The 21,724-nt window shown below is 50.0% G+C and overlaps 1 protein-coding gene and 1 pseudogene across 2 annotated transcripts in view; one reads left to right on the top strand and one right to left on the bottom strand.

Moving 5' to 3' along the window:
* Positions 1–6,212: 6,212 nt before the first annotated feature.
* Positions 6,213–21,724, bottom strand: part of NEURL1B (neuralized E3 ubiquitin protein ligase 1B) — a 40,543-nt gene continuing 25,031 nt past the window's right edge. The window contains exons 3-5 of one of the 2 annotated variants that reach the window (XM_057540654.1): positions 13,726–14,445; positions 11,512–11,637; positions 6,213–11,141 (exon numbers count right to left, since the gene is read on the bottom strand). In XM_057540654.1, coding sequence (XP_057396637.1) covers positions 10,897–11,141; positions 11,512–11,637; positions 13,726–14,445 — 1,091 coding nt within the window. In that variant the 3' untranslated portion in view covers positions 6,213–10,896. The remainder of the gene's footprint in view (positions 11,142–11,511; positions 11,638–13,725; positions 14,446–21,724) is intronic. The other variant, XM_057540655.1, reaches the window with a different exon arrangement.
* Positions 20,050–21,611, top strand: LOC130707043 (cleavage and polyadenylation specificity factor subunit 5-like; annotated as a pseudogene).

Raw genomic sequence — 21,724 nt, 5'->3', positions numbered from 1 at the left:
GAAGAGAGTCTGGTTGTAGCAGAAGGAAGATGTCTCTGGGGACCTTTGCCCCACCCATCATGCTGCCCACAGCCTCTGTGCTCACGCCGCACTCTGCTGCAGACCATGCTTGGGCTGATCCCCTCTGCCGGCCAACCGCTGTCCACCCTCCGAGGCCCAGCTCTTGGGTGACCTCCCCAGGGAAGCCTCCCCCAGGACTGGCGCCCCCGAGAACAACTCCAGCTGAAACAACCCCGGGGGCGGGGAGGGGGTTAGACAGCAAGGCCGGGCTGGGAGGGACGGCTCTAGACAGCCTTGGGACCACCTGTTGGGGGACAGGGGCTTGAGGGAGACCTGAATTGCTCAGAATAATGGAGAAGATTCCTTTTTTTGTGGGGATGGGGATAACACTGGAAAAGGCAAATCAGCTAGCACTGGAAGCTGGGGTGTGGATGGGAAAAGCCAGAGACATCTCCCTGGGCACCTCCCTGCATTTCTTTCCTGTGGTGGCATTGGGCATCTTCTCCCAGACCCCCGTCCCTATCCCTCCCTGGTGGGGCAGGTTCCCCTAGGGGACGCCAAGGTGGGCGTGGTCCAGCGCCGAGGCTGCTGCGGGGATGAGCAGGCCGCAGGCAGCTCTCCGCTCAGCTCAGCCGGGGGAAGCCTGGCCCTTCCCACGCCCCTCCTGGAATGCAGGGCTGCTCCGGGGAGTTGATCGAAAGTGTGACTTTCCCTCCGGAGTCTGAGGTCAGTCAGCCTCCCAGGCCCGGGCCAGCATTCTTGACAGGGAGCCAAGACAAGCAAGGGGCGAGGGGCCGGGGCCAGCTCAGAGGCCTGGGAGCCCCTGCCATCTGATTGCCCCTCGCTTTCATTCCTTGTGGGTAGGAGGTGTGCTAATGCCAGATATTCCACACTTGGGGGAGGGAGATGTTGAAATCAAGGTTCTACTATTTGGGAGACCTGTGCTGATCACCTGTAGGTGCTGCTAGCCGTGTCACAGGCCCACTGCTTGAGGCAGTACAGGGCCTGGAGGGAGGCCCAGGGGACTGTGGGGCGACAGAGGTGGCCCCTGGCCCAGCTGGGACAGGGAGGAGTGGGATGAATGGGGGAGGTGGTGTAGCAGGCCTGCAGTACTGGTAAAAACCGTAACCACCTACTGAGCACTTCCTAAGTGCCAGCCATTTCCTGACACGGAGCGTCCTGAGCAGTCCACCATGGGGCTGACACCCTCTCGCCTCAAAGATGCAGAAACCGAGGCTCAGAGAGGGTCAGTAACTTGCCCCACAGCAGAGGCAGGCCTGGATCCCAGGCTTGTCTGTCTCCTGAGCCCGTGCTCTCATCCCCCTATGCTAGACTCCATCACAGTGGATACCCTGCTGGGAACTGACAAGCCGGAATGCATCCTCCTCAGGACCTGGGGAGTGAGTGGTTCTACAGCCCCACCTAGAGGCAGGGAAGTGAGGTGCATCCACACAGACTTCTAGATGAACAGCACCCCCAGAAGGCACCTTGGGCAGACAAAGTGCCCCAGTTTGTTGGGGTTTGAGTGTGGATGTGAACTCTGGCCTGTCCGGCTGACTCCTGAGCAGTTCCTCCAGAGTCCTCAGAGGATGGCTGAAGCCTTTCCCTGGCATTGGGGAGAGGCAGGAGGGGAGTCTGAGGCTCTCAATTGAGAGAGAAAGGTTTAGACCTGGGCAGGTCAGAGCCAGGAGGGGAGGGGGCTGAGGAAAGGGGACCAGCCTGCCCAAAGCACTCTGATGCAGCTGCCCCAGGGACTTCTGGAAGCTTCCCCTGGGTACATTTAACAGCCAAGGTTGGGGCTCTGTTCCCGTAGCTGGATGCCTGGAAAGTTCATGTTTTCCACATCCCTGTGTGGGAGCCAAAACCAGCTTGCAAGAGCCAGGAGACTTGAGCCTGAAGGGAGAAGCAAAGATTCTCTGTCCCTGGAATTGGGCTAATAGACGTTATGTAAGTTGAGGACCTGGCTTGACAGCTTTTCTCTCCTTGCCCTTCTAGGTGCTGAGTCTGGTTCTCTCCCTTCCGCTTCTCTCCCCTTCCCTCCTCTCCCACCCTTCCTTTTCTTTCTTCTCTTTCCTCTTTCCCCTCCTCCCCCCCCTCCTCCTCCCCCTCCCTACAGTTTACTCACAGAGAAGCCACGATGCCATGGAAGGAGCCAGACGTGGTTTACAGCCTGGGCTCCACAGCTCACAAGCTGTGTGATTCAGGCAGGTCATTGCCCTCTCTGAGCCTCTCTTCCCTTACCTGTAAAATGGGACAATAATACCTACCTGAATGGCTGTTTGTAGGGCCAATGAAAACACAAGTGAATATGTTCCATATTCAAGGAACACAAGTGAATATGTTCCATATTCAAGGGCCCATTTGCCCTTGAAAAATCACTGGGTTTAGATTCTGGGAAATAATTACAAAAAGAAAGAGAAGAAATCCTTTTGTATTTGAGAGGCCATGCACAGTGGGATAAAGTTACTTAATGTCTCTGAGTCTTGGTTTTCTCTCCAGAAATGGGAGTAATGATGGGATCTACCTCAAAGAGCTGTCATGAGGATTCAATGGATGTCCTTAGCACATAGTAAGTGGTCATTAAATGATTTGTTTATTATTATTATTACTATTAAGGATTGTTTGTCCTGCGGGAACCCAGGAAATGAGGGAAAGAGAAGTCTTTATATATATTTTTTGGCAAAACTCCTCTGAGGCTAGCTGCATCAGGGATGCTGAGGGTCAGGGCATGGGCTTTGTACACTGAAGCTTTAGACAAGAATATTATGTGCCTGGGAGTATGGCCCAGGCATTGGTAAAAGCCTGAACATCCAGGAGAAAGAAGGATGCTTAAATTACATCACTAAATGATCCAGAGCTTTTATGCCTTGGATTTGATCTGTTCCAGCAGCCTCAGAACTACACTAGTCTGAACATGTCTGTTTTGGGGTCCGCCTTCCCTTTCCAGATCGGTTGATTCTTGAGGGTAAAGGCCATGTCATACCTGATTTTGTATCAGGTGTGGGTGTGTGACAGAGATTGGTTCAGGGATTAAGCTTTTAGATTAAGTTCTGGGCAGACTCTGCCTCTGAGACCTAAGGGAAAGGGTGAAAATGTGCCTCTGAAAGATTTTGCCTCTTTACTCTGGAACAGGCACACCTGGGGTCTAATACTACTTCTAGCTTGGAGGGAGCCTGGTCTCCTCCCTGTAAAATGAGGAGACAAATATTGTGGTGAAGTTTCATTGAGAGAATGTGTGAAAATCACGGTTTCTTCTGCTTGATAAATGCTGGTTCATTTCTCTTACCCTGTTGTTTCCAAAATTCAATGTCACCTAGCTGGGCTGTTCTAACAAGCCAGGAGGAACAGCCCTGGGCAGCAACTTCTCTTCTCCCTTCCCCCCAGTCCTGATACCACTGCAAGGCTCCACCCCAGAAATCTGGGCTCTAAAGCCTGGCCTGGAGGAAGCCCAACCAAACTGGTTAGCCTGGCCTGGTCTCCACTAGAAACTCACAAGCCCTTATCTCCACCGTGACTAAATTTGGATCTCAAACGCAGACAATCAGCCTGGGAATTCCTGATGAATTCTAGCAAGGTCCAGCTGTTCCTGTTGGTTTTTGCAGAGTAGGGAGATAATTTTTCCAAGTAAGTTTAAATTAAAAGTAATAACTGGTCATTATAGAAAAATTGGAAAACATGGCAGAAAAAAAGTTACCAATAATGCCATCACCCAGACACAACCCCCATGGACATTTTGCTTCTTTTCTGTTGGTCATTCCAATGCATGGTCAGGTTTTAGGGCTATTGGTTGTTGTTGGTGGTTTGTTTTGTTTGTTTGTTTGTTTTACATCCATCCAATCAAAGTGTATGTGCAGGGTTGTTTTTGAGTTGTTTTTTTGTTTGTTTTTAATTTTTATTGGGGTATAGTTGATTTACAATGTTGTGTTAGTTTCAGGTATACAGGAAATTGAGTCAGTTATACATATACATATATCTACTTTTTTTTTTCTTAAGATTCTTTTCCTACGTAGGCCATTACAGAGTATTGAGTAGAGTTCCTTGTGCTATACAGCAGGTTATTATTAGTTATCTATTTTATATATAGTAGTGTGTATATATGTCAGTCCCAATCTCCCAGTTTATCCCTCCCCCCACTCCCTTATCCCCTGGTAACCATAAGCTTGTTTTCTACATCTGTGACTCCACTTCTGTTTTGTAAATAAGTTCATTTGTAGCCCCGTTTTTTTAGATTCCACATGTAAGTGATATCATATGATACTTGTCTTTCTGTGTCTGACTTACTTCACTCAGTATGACAATCTCTGGGTCCATCCATGTTGCTGCAAATGGCATTATTTTGTTCTTTTTTATTGTTGAGTAATATTTCATTGTATAGATGTACCACATCTTCTTTATCCAATTCTCTGTTGATGGACATTTAGGTTGCTTCCATGTCCTGGCTATTATAAATAGTGCTGCAATCAACATTGGGGTGCATGTACTTTTTGAATTATGGTTTTCTCTGGGTATATGCCCAGGAGTGGGATTGCTGGGTCACATGGTAGTTCTATTTTTAATTTTTTAAGGAACCTCCATATTGTTCTCCTTAGTGGCTGTACCAATTTACATTCCCACCAACAGTGTGGGAGGGTTCCCTTTTCTCAACACCCTCTCCAGCATTTATTGTTTGTAGATTTTTTGATGATGGCCATTCTGACCGGTGTGGGGTGATACCTCATTGTAGTTTTGATTTGCATTTCTCTAATAATTACTGACGTTGAGTATCTTTTCATGTGCTTTTTGGCCACCTGTATGTCTTCTTTGTAGAAATGTCTATTTAGATCTTCCCCCATTTTTTGATTGGGTTATTTGTTTTTTGTATGTGCAGTTTTATATCTTGATTTTCCCAGTATATTTTAATGTAAACATGTTCCTGTGTTATAAACTCTTTGCTGAGTACCAGATGCTGTGCCTAGCACATCACCCACATGATCTCAATAATGCTCACAGCCATCCTAAAACCAGGAGCTCCTATTATTCTTGCTTTGCAGATGAGGAAACTGAGGCACAAAGAGTTTAAGTGTCTGGCCCAATGTGGAGGTGAGGACCAGGCTGTCTGGTTTCACAGCCCATACTATTTCCCAGGGATATATCTGTATCATGTTTTATTCAACCTTTCTTAGACATCTGTTGTTCCTCCCTGCCCAGCTTTCCTTCTACATTGCTCCAATTTTCCTGTGGGGCCTCTGATTCCCACCCCCCAACCCTTAATTCAACAGGTGCGGTTATTGGGTGGAGGTGAGCACAGGTCCTGGGTCTGACCAATCAGAGCCCCGGATCTCCCCAGCTTCCATGATTGGCTAAGGAAGGGGCACGTGATCCAGTTTGGTCCACGCAGGGATTGCTCAAAGGCAGGATGTAGCCTGGACCTGCTGCCAGCTGTCTTGAGAACTTGGGTGGGAAGGGGGGACAAAAGAGGGCAGAAGCAGAGGGGGAAAGACCACATCCTCTTGCAGCTTTTCAGATTCCGGATCGAAATGCACCTGAAGTGAGTTCTTGGGTTTTGATACTGGACTTCTCAGTTACCTGAGCCTTTTAATTCCCCAAAGCCTGCTCCAGTTGGGTTTCTGTCACTTGTAACCAAGAGCTCTTGGCAAGTACAGTTGGCCCTCCATATCCGCAGGTTCCACATCTGTGGATTCAACCAGACTCAGATGGAAAGTATTTGAAAAAAAATTCCAGAAAGTTCCAAAAAGCAAAACTTGAATTTGCTGTGCTGGCAACTATTTACATAACATTTGCATTGCATTAGGTATTATAAGTATTCTAGAGATGATTTAAAGTATATGGGAGGATGTGCGTATGTTATATGCAAATACAACACCATCTTATATAAGGGATTTGGGCATCCGTGGATACTCCAAGGCAGGGTGGTCCTGGAACCAATCCCCTGATGATAGAATGGTGAGGGACAACTATAAACCCTGGTTGTTGGTCATCAGGCTTGCTTCTAGTTTTTTATCATTATAAATAATGCTGCAATGAACATCTTTACATATAGAGCTTATCCTCAACAAGAATTATTTCCTGGGGATATTTTCTCAGGAGTTACTTGGCAAAAGGTTTGAATATTCTCAGGCTTCTATAGACATTTTTCAAATTGTCTCCTCAAGGCTGGCAATGATTTGTATCCCTCACCTCCACTCCCCAACTGTGTAGGCAACTGTGATTTTTAAAACTGAGTCCTGAAGAGACTTTCTTAACAAGCCAAAGTTGTATTTGTTTTTTTAAACAGGAAAATTATGTTAATATAAAACAGATAAAAACAGACAAAAATCAAAACACACAACACGCAAGAGCACAACACACAGGACCAGTGCAAACCCTTCCCCACCCATTCCCCCAGGTTTTGAAACCTTTATTACAGATCCCCAAAGATTAGACTGTATTGGAGAGGTCACAGTATTGAATCAGAAAGAGAGACATTTTTAAAAAGGTCTGTACACAGGTAGTGGGGTGGGGCGGGGGACGTACACTTCCTCACTCCAACATCAAATACACATTGCAGAAGGGTTTCAGTGATGAGCACAGATTTCTAGAACACTACCACGTATGCTAGTCCCCGGCCCACTTTTTAAAGTTGCTTTCAAAAAGGATTAAAAGTGCACAGACACTTTCATAAGGCACAGACAAATTGTTGCACAAGTCATCTCACTAGGGACTTGAGAAAGACGGTGAGAAAATTAAATACTGAGAGATGCCGGGAGGCCACGTGTTCCTGAGCCGGAGTCCTTCTGCCAGAACCGGGGCAGAGACAGGATTGAGAAGCGGAAGGTGATTGCCTCTCATTCGCCAAGAGTTTGCACAACCCTATTCTGGAACTGACTGGGGGTTCTCTGTCGACTTGGGGATTGATTTCCAGCCACCAGTCCCAAGGCCTGAAAGTAGCAGGTAGCTATCTCCCTGTGTCTCCCTGGCAAGACCTGAAGGCGATTATCGGTTGGTGGGGCTCTTGAGGGTTCTGCCCAAGGCCATTTCGGCAGCAACTCAGTGACTACAAGATGCCCGGCATTCCTAATGCAGAGAAGGCTTTCTGAAGTGTGCAGGGGGCTCTGGGTCTGGAAAGCAGTTGTGTACTCACTAAGATAGACCCCCGAGGCAACAAAATGGCCAGGAAAGCCCATGGACTCTGCCCCAAATGTCTCATAATGTCAATCCCTCTGACATCAGAGCTGGGGTCCTGTCCTCTCAGCTCTGTCCTCCCAGCACCCCACACCTTGTGGGCACTCAGCAAATGTTTGTTGAATGACTTTGTGTGCATGTATACATGGTGTTTTACCAAACCCCTGGAGACTCATAACCTGATTTCTGATTTACTCAGTAAACCTTTAATGAGTACCTACTAAGTGCTACCACAGGACCCAGCACTGGATGGGTCAAATACAAGTTTACAAATCTGCCCACCTCCTGCTCTGGACTGCAAGCTCCCTACAGGCCTTGTCTTTAGACCCGGTTCCCATCCCTTTGTCCAGAACACAGGCCACACTGACCAGTGGTTGTCGGATGACTGAAAAAGCATTGCTGTAGTTAGGGGAACAGCTGCCCTGGGTAGCTAAATCCCAGAAGACTCCCAGTTCTGTGAATGGGCTAGAAAAAGGAGTTTGTCTTGACTTGGAAACAGCTCAGTTTCTCTGGTGGTTCAGGATGAACAGGCACCAGACCACAACAAAGGCGGCATCCTCTGGTCTTCCTGTCCTCGCCCTGGGGGCCCTACTTAGGGGGGTGGTGGTCATGAGGCCCAGGAAGGTGGTGGGACAAGTGTCTCCCCAAAGTTGCCCCTGATGGGCATCCCCATGTAACAGGAGGAGGCCCTGGGGTTGGACCCAAGCTCACACGTGGCTCAGCTCTGCCGGGAGAAGGTGGGCAGTAGGCAGATAAGCCTGAAAGGAAGGACACTTGTGCTCCCAGGGTTCCGGGCGGCACAGGGGCCGCAGTCTGGGGCTGGAACCCTCACACAGGGGCGGGTGCCCAGCTCTCTCCAGGCGCTGCCCAGGTGAGCTTCAAGGAAGAAAACTCAAGCAGTCTCGAGCTTTCTGGGCTCGGGGCCAGGCAGCAGAGAGCGTGGGTTTTGGCATCAGGCACTCCTGGGTTTGAAGCCCAGTGCTGTCACCTCCTGCTTCACTTCCAGCACCTTAGTTCTCTTACCTGCCAACTGGGGATAATATCGTATTTCATTGATTCTAGGAGCACAGCTTTTCCACTTAACATGTCGGAGTAAAATGAATCGAATAGCTGTGGCATCTTACAGTTGAAATTGGCAGTGTTTTTCCCTTAGTGGTACATAGAATGGTGTGTTTTGTCATCAGTAGTGTCTTTGATACGACTCAATATGGTACTAAGACCTACCTCACAGGATTGACATGGGGATGCACCTCCCCAGCCCAGTGCCGGGCACACAGTGATGCCAAATAAAGAAGAGTGGTTCCCTTCCCTCTTCCTCCTGCCCCCTCTCCAGACAGAACCTAGAGGGCGGTGTGGGCAGCTCCTCTGCAGCGCTGAATAAATCAGTTTAGAGCATCAGGAAATGTCTGGTTTTTAGAAGATAAACACTCCCTTAATTCCTCTTGGAAACAGGGAGGCTATTTATAGCAGCTGCAGAGCATGTTAAACAGGCCACCAGCTCCTTTCTTCCCAGGTAATAGGTCACCAGGCGCATGGCCTGGTCCACCCTGGGTCCAGGCCCTCGATCCCTGGATTCCTGGCAGTGGTTGCACTGACCCTGGCTGGAACCCAAGGGGACAAGAGAGAGGAGCTGGCTCCCCCAGGCCGCCGAGACCACCGGGGCTTGTGACTATGGCTCAATCCAGTCAGGGGAGCTGCTGCCTGGAGAACCACCGTCCTGGGGGTGACTAGCCCTCTCACATGGGGCCTGTGCGTGGCCTTGCCCACACCCAGCATGTGGGGGAAATGGAAGGCTCCAGCAGACCAAGTTCAGCTGGGTGCCGAGCGCTGCCTAGGTATGCAAACTCTTATCTTGGCAAATGCTGGGGTGCCAGTCACTCCCATAAAGATTCTGCTGCAAAATTAAAACCTGGGCGTGTTTCCCAACTTCATAAGGGAAAAAGAACCAATCAGGGATCCTTGCAGGGGCAAGAGTAGGGTTTCTGAAGTTGAGATCAGGTCGGAATACCAGGCAGAGGAGAAGCAGATGGTCCAAGACCTGGAGCATCACAAGGGCACGGATTGACTGGCCTTATGGGCCTTGATCTGACGAGGGGGACCCCAGACAGGTAACAAACAGTTGCTACATGAATGCAAAAACTGAATGTCCTCCCTTCCCTGCCTCCCTCAACAGAAGAACAGATTAAGAATTGGACTAAAAACGATACCTGCTCTTTGCAAGGTGTCTTGGGCCTTTTAAAATGTGCCAGTCCTGCCAAGAGCTCTGGAGTGGGCAGGTACCAGGCTCCCTCTTGGACAGATTGGGAACTGAGAAACAGAGAGGCCCAGGGACCTCCCTAAAGGTACAGCACAAGACAGGGCAGAGGTGGGGCCCAGAAGGGAATTGCAGGCCTGCCAGCCCATCAGCCTAGGTGTGGTCCGGGAGTCTGCAGAGATGGGCCCAAGCAGGGGGGAGGGGGGAGGGGTTTGGGGCAGGGCCAGGGTCCCAGGAAATGCCCAGCAAATAACCCTGGGGAGGGGGAAAGTCCCAGTGTCAGCATTTTCAGCGAGTGTCTCAGTCCCTAGTTAACATCATCCTAATGATAAGTTAACACCTTAGTAATCACCAGGGGGAGATAAGCTGAGAATCAGAACAAAGACGGGTTGCAAAGCCCTGCTTCCTTCCCCTACTTGGCCAGCAGGTCATCCTGGTGATGCCCACAGCTGCTGGCAAATGCCAGGCCCTGTGTTTCAGCAGGAAATGTGGAGAGTTGCGGAGTGACCCTTTCCAACCCCAGGTGGCTCACCGGCATCTAGGATTCTTTCCTGCCCCCAGGAAAAGGGAACCTGTTGCTTGTCTTCTCCTTGGAGACGGTGAGGATGCTACAGACTAAAAGCATATAGGGATGGAGTCAAGGGGTGGTGTGCTTGTAATTAGGCTGTCTGGGGCTGAAGGGGTGACAAGGCTTCTGGAGAAGACACCACCCAGAGCTCTGGCCCCAGCACCCAGTCAAAACTCCTCTCCAAGACTGAGTTAGAAACTGAAAAAGCAAATTGTTCTCTTATGTTCTCCGCCCAACTACTCCCCAAGGAGTTGCCGCTTCGGAGCTGTAAACAATGAGCTATTTTTTCCTCGCCTTAGAAAATCTGAGTGTCCCTTTTCTATACCATCTGAGGGAGTTCTGTTTAGGTGCAGGCTTTGTACATTCAAAACCAGCTGACGTCACAGCCCCGTAAAGTGAACAACTTCTAGTCACGCTACCGTCTGGGCTCCGGATTGCACATTCCTTAGTGTTAAATAACCTCCTAGAGCCAGGATCCCTGGATAAATACCTACACGTTCTCTCTAGGTCATTCTCACACATTCGCCCTCTCTGGACTGTCTCCCTCCCTCCCCTCCCCCTCTCTCACACACACTCAACCCAACCCCAGCAAAAGGCATTGCACAGAGGACGCCATTTCTCAGCTGAGAGGTCACCGGGGGACAGGGCAGTCTGCCAGGCAGTTCCTGAGCTTGCTCTTAGGACGGCCTTTTGGGGGCAAAGCACTTTCGAGCCAGAAGCAACCCTCGCTTGGACTGAGACCCCCGGGGGCCTCGTGTCCACGACTGTCACGCCTTGCCCACCACTGGAGAGCGGCAGGCAAGACAGCTGCTGCCCTTGGACTCCCCGGCAGCCATGGTGGTCGCCCGGCCCGGGGTGGGGGTGGGCTTCAGAAAGGTGACCTTGCTCTGGTCAAGGCCGTCAGCGGGCCAGGCTACGGCCTGTAGATCTTAATGACGTCCTTGATGGGCCGCCGGCAGATGGGGCAGCAGGCCCGGGCCTGCCTCTTGAGCCGCAGGCCGCAGCCGTGGCACAGGCACATGTGTCCACACGTGTAGATGACTGTGTCCACTTCGCCATCGAAGCACACTGCGCACTCGCTGTTCTTGCTGCCCGCCAGCTCTGGTGGGGAGAACACGGGGGACACTGGTGGGCTCAGTGGGGAGCTGGGGGCCGTCACTGCAGAAAGGGAGAACAGGCAGACCTTAATCCGTGGTTCTCAGGTGGGCTCTGCTGGGGCAATCCCAAGAAGGCAGGGCTTCTATGGCAGAATCCGTGGGGGTACAACTTTGGGAGACACCAGTTTTGGTTATTCTCCTGGGTTTTGCCCCCTTTCCTATGCTCCTACCCCTAAGCATCAAGCACCATTATCACCCTCTGGGATGCCATATCCAGATGTTTCTCCTCCCTACAGCTGAAGAAGGAAAGGATGCGGGGGAAAGGCGGCCACCTTATTTAGCCCCAGGAAGGGCTGGTACAGCCACCAGGGAGAGCCCCTGTCTCCCTGCACCCTCCACTCCCCCATCCCTGAAGGTGTGCCCTTCCTTACCCAGGGATGATTCAGATGCCGAGGAGGACTGGTTGACACTGAAGGCCATATCGGAATCGCTATCGTCCTGGGAGCCGCTGAGGGATCCTGATGGGGATGTGGTCGCAGGGCTGGACTGCAGGGTGCCTGAGACCAAAGAGACTCCATCAGGGGCAGTGGGAGGTGGGCTCTGCTCTGCTAGTCCCTGGCTCTCCCCTGCTTTGCACCTTCACTTCCTCATGTATCTAATGGGAGGACAAGAACTGCCTCACAGGGTTCTGCTAAGAACTGATGGAATCGTACAAGTGTGATAGACATTTGGTCTTTGCCACCTAGCCTCCATTCTTGTTTATTTCAGAAACAGCACTGGAATTTTGTTTGAGGCACTACTTCACCCTCACACACACGATCCAGGCCAGGCCAATAAGAACTTCCACCCTTGGTCTCAGTGGTGGTTCAAGCAAGGCCTGCAAGGCCAAATTCTGTGACTGTCACTAGAACTACTAGGAAAGAAGGCACCCATTCCATTGGGAGATGAGCCTGGTGCTGTAGGGCCTGCCTGAGAGTCAAGCCAACACAGAGCAAAGTACAGCTTTCAGATGGAATCCTGATGACATCCTTTCAACACCTAGATCCAGCTGTTCCTGAATCCATCCAATATACTCCCAGACTTCTGAGGCATGTGTGTACCCCCCAAATTCCCTTTTTGCTTAGGGCACTGTGAGTGGGGTTTCGTTACTTGCAACTACAAGACTCCCAACTAGTGTTCAACATGGATGGGTCTTCTTCCCTGAACTCACTGTTGGTTCAGATAATGATGGGTTATCTCTGATGTGAAGAGACAGGCCCCTTCCTTTACCCTACTTGAGGATGGATGGACAGATTACAGAACCAGGGCTGCTGTCAGACGGGGATCAGGAGGGCAAGTCCCTGGCCTCCAAAAGCAGTCACTTCCTTTCTACCTTCTCCTGCCTTCTCTTCCTGACCACTCAAAGGCTCATCCTGGTTCTTCTGGAGGTGCTGGGGAGGGGGAGAGAATGACTCTAGGCTTAGTTCTTGCAAAGCCCCAGTGGGAACTTGGGCAACTCATCTCAGGCTGAAATGATGACTATTGTCTGATGGTCCCTTAAAAAAAAAAACAACAAACCCAAACCAACCAAATTACAACCACCACTACCCTGTTCCTCCTCTGTCCTCAGTCAAACAGCAACAGTCACTGTCGTTACTATTGCTACTTATTAAACATGCTGCGTGTGGCAGACACCTGCTTAAAAACATTATATGCACCTTTTCATTTCATCCTCACAATAACCCCACGATGCAGGTCATCACTCCCTTTCTACACTGAAGGAAACTGAGGCTCAGGGATTCTCTGATTTGCCCAGCATCTTCATGGCTGACCAGCCACGTGACTGGGACATTTATTTAATCTCCCTGTGCTTCAATTTTCAGGAGGATAAAACTGAATGAGGTGACATATGAAATGTTCATCGTTTCTGTTATCGTTTGGACTTTACTTCTTGAAACACGAAAATGGAGCTGTGCTCTCTGGGAACCTTCCCTGATCACCAGCCCCGCTCCACCAAGTTGGCGAGAAGAGAAGCCCCTCTGCTGTAGCGAACACCACACCGCGCAAATCTCCATTTGGGTGTCTGTGAGGACGCTCCACGGTCTGTGTCCTCTCCTCTGCCGTGCCCCATCCCACGAGCTCAGGGCCTGGCCCACAGCTGGAGGAGGGTGCTGCGTGTCTATTTGTGGCAGAATGAAGGCAAGAAGCAATCTCAAAACGGGATGGTTCAAGCCTGCGTTCCACTTTCTGTGGACGGTGTTATTCTCATTTTTCTCTTTTAAATGTAGTTGTATTTTCTTTTTCTCCTACACTTAATATACATTACATGTGTAAAAAATATTTATAATAAATCATAATAATGGAAATAAAAATTGCACCGACAATTTACCTGCCAGGCCCTGACACCAGCGGGTACTTGGGTTGGTGTGGACAAAGTGTGGTCCAGGGAGCTGCGACAAAGGCATCCCCGGGGCACTGGTTAGAAACGCATCTTCTCAGGACCCACCCCCACTGAATGGGAAACTCTAGGTGGAGGCCAGGTGGTTCTGATGCGCGCTCAAGTTTGGGGGACCACTGGCTGGGTTTCAGCAGCGGCTCCGGCTACCTATCCAGTGGCGCCAGGATTCCCGGGGCGAGCCCCGCATACGCGCGGTCGGGGGACTCACCGAGGAGGCGCAGCTGGCCTGCGGCGCCGCCGCTCACGGCGAAGAAAGCCCAGAGCGCCTGCGTGGTGTCCACGCACAGCAGGCGGTCGCGCGGGCGCCCGTTGACGCCCAGGAGCACGTCGCCGCCGGGCCGCAGAGTGAAGCTGAGCGCGTCGCCCCCGCTCGGCACGGGCCCGGCGCGCGCCACCACCCAGTACTCTTTGCGGTCGAGCAGCGCGTAGGGGTCGGTGGGCAGCTCGGCGGCGCGGAGCCCGCCCGGGTCGCATGACGTGATGCCGAAGGCCAGCGCGCTGGGCGCCGCCAGCCCCGGGCGGCCCACCTCCACGAAGAGGCTCTCACCGGGCCGCAGCGGGCGCTCGGAGAAGACAAGCGTGCGACCGCCGTCGGGCCGCGGCGCGCAGGCCACCTTGCGGTCGAGCGACAGGCTCACGTCGGGGCCGCGCGTCGCGTGGAAGCGCAGGTCGGCTTCTAGCAGCGCCGGCGACGACGAGGGCCGCGGGCGCTCGCGGGGCCCGCACGGGATGGCTGCGGCCGCGTGGTCGGCGAGCGGCGGGCCCGGGGCGCGGCCCAGCGCCAGGTGGCCCAGCTTGGCCACCACCTGGTTGTTTTCGAGCTCGTTGTTGTCGAAGTTAGCCGCGTCGTGGCTGCTGGGCGGCAGGCAGGCGCTGAAGCGGGCCTGGCCGAGGCGCGCGGGCGTCAGCGTGTCGGCGAACCCGCTCTCTGCGCGGGAAGGGCAGAAGAAGGGCAGTGAGGGCGCAGCCGGCCAGGAGCCCCCGCCTTGCCCTCCCCGCGCCCCCACCCCCACCTGGGCCCTCCCTTTCTTTTTCTGATTCCTTCGTGACGTTATTTAAGATCCCCAGGTGCACAGAATTGGATCAAGCATCGTCCCGAGAGCACTTGACTATTCTTATCTTTGGGACGGGCAGATGAGGCCCTTCCTCCCTTTTTCCTCCCTCCTTCTCTTACTCCCATCCCTCCATCCTTTCCTCTCCCTCTTTTCTGTCTTCTCGTCTTCCTTTTTTTTCTTTCCCCCTTCTTCCTTCCTCCCGCCCCCCTCAGAGGTTTTCATACTTTTGAAGATTTTTTTTTTCTTTTAATTGGTGTGTTCGTTTCTGCTTCATAACAAAGTGAATCAGCTACACATACACATATTTAAAGGGCATTTAAAAATCATTATTGTCTGCTTCCCCAACTAGAACATAAGCTCCAAGGGAAAGAGCAAACCCTTGGGTTTGTGGCCTTAATGTGTGCCAGGTTATTATTTTAAGTGCCTTTTCACAGGTTCTCATTTAGTCCTCATACAACCTGTGAGGTGTGTTATCACCTGTTATCACCCACCATTTGGTAAAGAAGGGAGCTGAGGCACAAAGGGGCTAGGGAGCACGACCAAGGTTGCACGGCAACTAAGTGGCAAAGTCAGGACTCGAACCCGGGGCTGTCAGGTTCCATGCTGCCTCTGAAAGAAGGCGGGGCATGGGCCTGTCCTCCTCACTGCTGTCTGCAGCAGGGAGCACCGTACCTGGGTGCTACTCCACCTTTGAATGTGTAAGGTTTCTGCAAGAAATGGCCTCATTGTATAGGACAGGAAACTAAGGGGGCATTTTTTAAAAGTCACAGTCATGAAAATATTTTTGAATAATTTTTAGTAACATGAAAAAATGCTCTTGATCTATATTAAGTAAAAAAGCAAATAAAAATAGTGTTTGTCATCCAGGTAATACAGGTCTTCATACTTTGGTATCAACAGATTACTTGTGGACCGTCCCTAACTAGAATGTGAGTCCCTGGAGGGCAGTGTCTGTGACAGTCTGTTCACCACCAAGTTTCAGGGCTTAGCAGAGTGCTTGGCAGATAGCCTTCATTATTATGTAGTTTACTGGATGAATAAACGAATGAGGTCTCTAGCAGAGACTGACTGCCACCCTGAATAACAAAAATATCAGGGAAAGAAAGAATTTTGAAGTTTTTGTGATCAAAATATTCTTGTTAACCAAAGCAAGTAAAGGAAGCAAGAAAAAGTGTTACTCAGACTTTTTAAACCAAACTACTCTAGCTAAGATTTTGTTACCATTCTGTAATTTATATCATGGGGAAAAAAATATTTCTTCCTCTTTAGTTTTCCAAATATAAAATTAAATCATAATAACAAACATGGTTTTGTAAAAAACATGCCCTAACCCCTGGTGAGAGCCTCATATATTACTCCCCACCCCCGCTCCATACAGGGCAGAGTTTGCAAACTGGCCATCCAAGTTCTTATGCTGGCTCACAGACCTGTCTGGTTGGCCTACTGGTGTTTGGGGTTTTTTTTCTTTTTTTTAACTTTTTATTTAAAAAAACCAAACATATACAAATAGTATAATGAATGCTGTTTACCCAGATTCAACAATTACCATTCATGGCCGATCTTGTTTCACTGACGCCCCCATCAGTTCTCCCTCCTATATTATTTTGAAGCAAATCCTAGACATGCCATTTTATCTCAAAAAATTTCAGTATGTCTCTCTAAAATTTAAAGACTTCTTGTCATATTGTGTGTGAGAATATGCTTTTTTCCCAGTTTGTTTGAATGAAGATCCAAATAAAGCCCACTCATTGTCATTGGCCTCTTTTAAGCTATGGTTGCCTCTTCTTTTTTCCCCTTCCATTGGTTTGTTGAATAAATCACCCCTTGGTCTTTCAAAATATTTTTTGAACTTGTGGCCAGTACTTAAGAGTCAGGAGATTCACTTTACACTGGATTTATAGCCTCTCTTGGAAAATCAGGTCTAGTGACACAGGACCTGAATTCTTGCCTGTCATCAATGGGTTACAGCTTGCCCTTTTGCTGAGGTTGTTTGCTTTCCTTCCCCATGGCCCTGAGCTGGCCCCTTCACCCATCTCAACTACTTGCTTGGGCTCTGTGGACATTTGAGTTTGTCTTGCATTAGAGGATGCTTCCCCACAACCTGAGGGAAGAAGTAGGATTTTGGTTTGGTCCTTTTAAAAAGTATATATGTGTGCATGTGTCTGTATCTGTCTATAATACTATATGTGCAAAGGAAATCAAGTTCTAGAAAGACATACAACAAAATGTTAATGGTCATTATCTCTCAGGTAGGTGAGGTTATGAGGGATTTTCTTCAGATTTTTCTGTATTTTCCAACTTTTCTACAGTAAACATACACTGCAAAGTTTTATCATCAAAAACCCCAATATTTTGAAAAATCAAGTTTTCAATTAATATTTAACAATGGGGGGAAAATGCCCGTGATATAATATTAAATGAACAACAGAGGATACAAAACCGAATATACGATTTGATTCTAATTATGTGGGAAATGTATGCATGGGATACAGATGAAAGATATAGGAAGGAAATACATAGAAATTCGAGGGTGGTTATCTCTGGGTGGAAATTTGCTTCTTTATGGTTTTCAGATTTTCTCATTTTTCGCTAATGAACATGCATTGATTTTGTAATCAGAAAAAAAACATGAATAAAAGTAGACTAAAACAAGCACTTTTTTTGAAAAGGCATTTTAGACAAGTGGATGTTTCTGGGAGCCTCTTGGCGTAATGCATTTTCCCAGGGCTCGCTGACCTACTACAGTCATCCTGTGAGGCCAAGCCTGAAGGCACTGGCCGTGGCTTGCCCTGGGCCTCTGCTCTTGCTAGCACACTCTGCTTCTGTCCCCCACCCCCAAAGCTCTTCCTCCTGGCCCCTAACAGCTCCACATGAGAGCCTGTCCTTCAGTATAGCATCCTAATTGAGAGCATGGCTTGGAGATGAGTACTTAGGTTCGAGTCTTGGCTTCAGCCCTTCTTGGCTATGTGACTTTAGGTAAGTCACTTTACCTCTTGAAGTCTCAGCTTCCTCCACTTAAATATCGTATATTAACACATATATGTGGAACCTAGAAAAATGGTACACATGAACTGGTTTGCAGGGCAGAAATTGAGACACAGATGTAGAGAACAAACATATGGACACCAAGGGGGGGAAGTGGTGGAGGCGGTGGTGGTGGTGGGATGAACTGGGAGATTGGGATTGACATGTATACACTGATGTGTATAAAATGGATAACTAATAAGAACCTGCTGTATAAAAAAATAAAATGCAAAAATTTTTTAAAAAATGGAATAATGATGATACCTGCCCCCCCCACTCCCACCCATGTTGTTATAGAGATTAAATTAGATGCTTTTATCAAGAGTCTGGCACAGGGGTCCCAACCCCTGGGCCACGGACGCGCTATCAGTCCCCATGGCCTGTTAGGAACCAGGCAGCACAGCAGGAGGTGAGCAGCCCGCAAGCCAGCGAAGCTTCATCTATATGTACAGCCGCTCCTCATCGCTCACATCGCTGATCTGACAGGAGCTCCGCCTCCTGTCAAATCAGCGGCAGCATTAGATTCTCATAGGAGCGTGGACCCTACTGTGAACTGCGCATGCGAGGGATCTAGGTTGTGCGCTCCTTATTGAGAATCTAATGTCTGAAGATCTGAGGTAGAGCCGAGGCAGTGATGTTAGCGCTGGGGAGCGGCTGCAAATACACATTATCATTAGCAGAGAGGTTTGACTGCACAGAGACCATAATCAATCAATGCACTTGAATCATCCAGAAACCATCCCCCCACCACCCAGTCCATGGAAAAACTGTCTTCCACGAAACCAGTCCCTGATGCCAAAAAGGTTGGGGACCGATGGTCTAGCACAGAGCATGGTACAAAGTGCTCAAAACACGGTAATTATCATTATTCCTTAAACATCTATTAACAAAATGTATAGAGCACTTGCCATGTGCCAAGCACTGTGCTGGGCACTGGCTGAAGAGGAGAACAAGCAGGCATGGCCTCTGGGTCCATGGAGCTCTCATTCCAGTGGGAGAGACAGATTTTAATGAAGCAACTGACAGAAAACTAACTCTTCTTCCAAACTGTGATGAGTGCCACCAAGAGCTGCCATCTCACGATGCTCTGAAAGACGGGCACATTCCAGTGGGGAACTCAGACTCCGAGAGGCAAGGTGAGTTACTCCAAGTCACACAGCCAGGAAGTGATAGAACTGGGATTCTCTGTGTGTGTCAAAGGGGGACTTGGTCAGAAGTGGGGCCTGAGAGTGGGTCAGAACAGCCCAGTCTCTGATCACGGAGCTATGACACGAAGGCTGAGGGAGTGGTGGCTGGGAGGTGGAGTGTAAGCATTTCAGGCAGAGGGAACAGCATGTGTGAAGTCTCTGAGGCGGTGAAAGCTTGGTATGTTTTTGAGGCTGGTGTTACAGAGTATGTGACAGCACTTAACGTGGGACCTGGCACACAGTAGCCCCTTGGAGAAGCTTGGGTCTCCTTCCTTTATATAAGGAGTTCTGTCCCTATCAGGCATTGTCCCTGAGTGAGACAGGCCCAAGATAGCAGAGTGCTGACCTAGGCCCGACACTTCAGAATCCACCTCTCAAAGCTTCTCTATGGAGAATCAGCCAGCTGGCTACAGGCAGAAATCCAGCCACATCAAGAGGCCATCAAGGAAGCTTATCAAAACTTCCTGGCTCTAACCTGTGACTCATCTCCAAATCCACTCCCTGGACCTGATGAAAGTATACACAACCATTTACTTGAGCACCTACCAGAAGCAACTCCATGCATTCATTACCCTTATCAATCCTTACCACTATCCCATGCGGCTCTGCAAAATGGGCACATTTCACAGTGGGAAAACACCGAGGCTTTGAGAGATGAAGTGAGTTATTCAAAGTCACACAGCCAGTGGTGACAGAAATGGGATTCCATCTCAGGCTATGCAACTCCAAGGCTGGGCTCCTTATGACAAGCAACGCTGCCTCCAAAATTCAGCTGTCCTTGTTTAGCTCTTACAGCTGCCCAGCATGGGGACTCAGCCTCAGGCCAAGTGGAGTTGTGGTCCCCAGGGACCTAATATCTCTGAGAGGAAGGGTCCAACAAGTGCCCCCCCCCACCCACCCATGATCATCCACCAAGCACCATCACGCAGCAGCAGTCCGAGGCCAGGCGCGCGGAGGCTGGAATGGCTGGGATGGGCGCCCTGACCTCCCACTCTCCCTGGGCCACCTCCAGGGCCTGCCTCTGGCCTGGGATGGAGCTCAGTTCTTCCCTTTCTTTCTCTTCCCTGGCTCTCTCAGGTCAACTGTGTCTGGGCCTGGAAATAAAGCAGAATTTATGCCCCAAGAGAAACCATCTGTGTGTGAAGATGAAGATGAAGACTGGACGAACTGGAGACAGAGGGGACCATCCGTCAGTCACTTCAGTGTCTCAGAAGGACTGCTTTGGGCCGTGTCCTGGAGGCAGAAGTGACAGGACACGCTGACAGAATGATCGCCGGGGGAGGAAAAGAGGAGTCCAGCATGACCCCGGAGGTTTTGGCTGAGGCACCACGTGGGTAGTGCCATCCACGGACAACAGGGATGGCTGTGTGAACGCGTCCCATGTGGGAAGCCTCTCGGACGCCGGAAGGAGGTGTGAGTAGGCGGAGGGAACTCTGGAGTTCAGGGGAGGTGTCAGGGCTGGGAATATGGATTTGGGAGCCAATGGCTTAGAGATGGGACTCAAGGCCCAGCGACAGGCTCCTATCATCTGGAGAAAGAGGGTAGATGAGAGAAATGGCCTTGCCTCATTTGTTTGTTAAATTCTACAGTTGTTTAGGCACTTTTCTACATGCATGTTGTATTATATGATTTAAAGGTAAGAAGGAGGGCTTCCCTGGTGGCACAGTGGTGAAGAATCCGCCTGCCAATGCAGGGAACACGGGTTCGAGCCCTGGTCCGGGAGGATCCCACATGCCCCGGAGCAACTAAGCCCGTGCGCCACAACTACTGAGCCTGCGCTCTAGAGCCCGTGAGCCACAACTACTGAGCTCACATGCCACAACTACTGAAGCCCACGCGCCTGGAGCCCGTGCTCTGCAACAAGAGAAGCCATGACAATGGGAGGTCTGCGCACCACAACGAAGAGTAGCCCCCGCTCGCAACAGCTAGAGAAAGCCCACGCGCAGCAACGAAGACCCAACACAGGCAAATATAAAAACACATAAATAAATAAATTTATTTAAAAAAAAATAAAAGTAAGAAGGAAAGAGAATGAAGAGGGCCTAGGATAGAATCCTGGGGCTCTCAGCATATGGAGACAGGCAGGGGAGAAGCCAGCAAGCGGGCCAAGGAGGAGAGGCTCAGGAGGTGGGAGGAAAAGCAGGAGCTTTGGAAGCCCGGAGCCACGAGCAGGTCAGAGAGGCGGGGAGAGGTGTCCTGTGGCAGCAGGGAGAGGCCTGGTGAGAGGATGGAGACGACAGCTCTGGATTTGACAGCACGAGGCTGAAGGGTGAGCTTGCAGGCTGAAGTCCAGCGAAGCGGTGCGGACGGCTCTATTGCAGCCAGGTTTTAGCACATTAGGGAGGAGTTGGATAAAATTGGAGTGAGAAAGGTTTCTGATGGTCCACGAGCACTGGCCACCCCGTGTATTACTGCCACAGCTGGGAACAACTTTCTTCAACGCACCTGGTGGTGCCCTAAGCCAGGAGAAGATGAAGTTGAAGGGCTAAAACTCTCACTGGCCGAGATACTGGGGCATCAAGGTGAGTCCTGCCAGACTGGGTCACTGATGACTACATGGGTAACTAGTAGCAACCAAATGTTGAACCTCTTCAGTATCCATATATTCCTGCACATATTACAAAGCCTAAGGAATATAAGCAGTTGTTTTTGGTTTAACTTCAAGAGAAAGCCTTGTTTGCAGAACCTAAAAATTACAAGCTGGTAGCTGCCCCATTGTTTGAATTGATGATTCACCAGGCTACAGACCCACCATTTCTTGTCTCCCTCAGCTTCTGAGCAGGTTCTATTTTACCTACAACTGCAATCCTGTGCCAGTGCAGAGGTAGAAGAAGCTGTCTCTGGGAGCACAGCTATATGCAGTGTAGAATAAACATGGTAGAAAATGTGCTTTGGGTATATCTCTTCCCCAGTCCTTAAATTGCCAACTATACTTTCTGTT

The sequence above is a fragment of the Balaenoptera acutorostrata genome, chromosome 2 (assembly GCF_949987535.1).
Source record: "Balaenoptera acutorostrata chromosome 2, mBalAcu1.1, whole genome shotgun sequence".
NCBI lineage: Eukaryota > Metazoa > Chordata > Mammalia > Artiodactyla > Balaenopteridae > Balaenoptera > Balaenoptera acutorostrata.
This window is presented reverse-complemented; position numbering and strand designations above follow the sequence as displayed.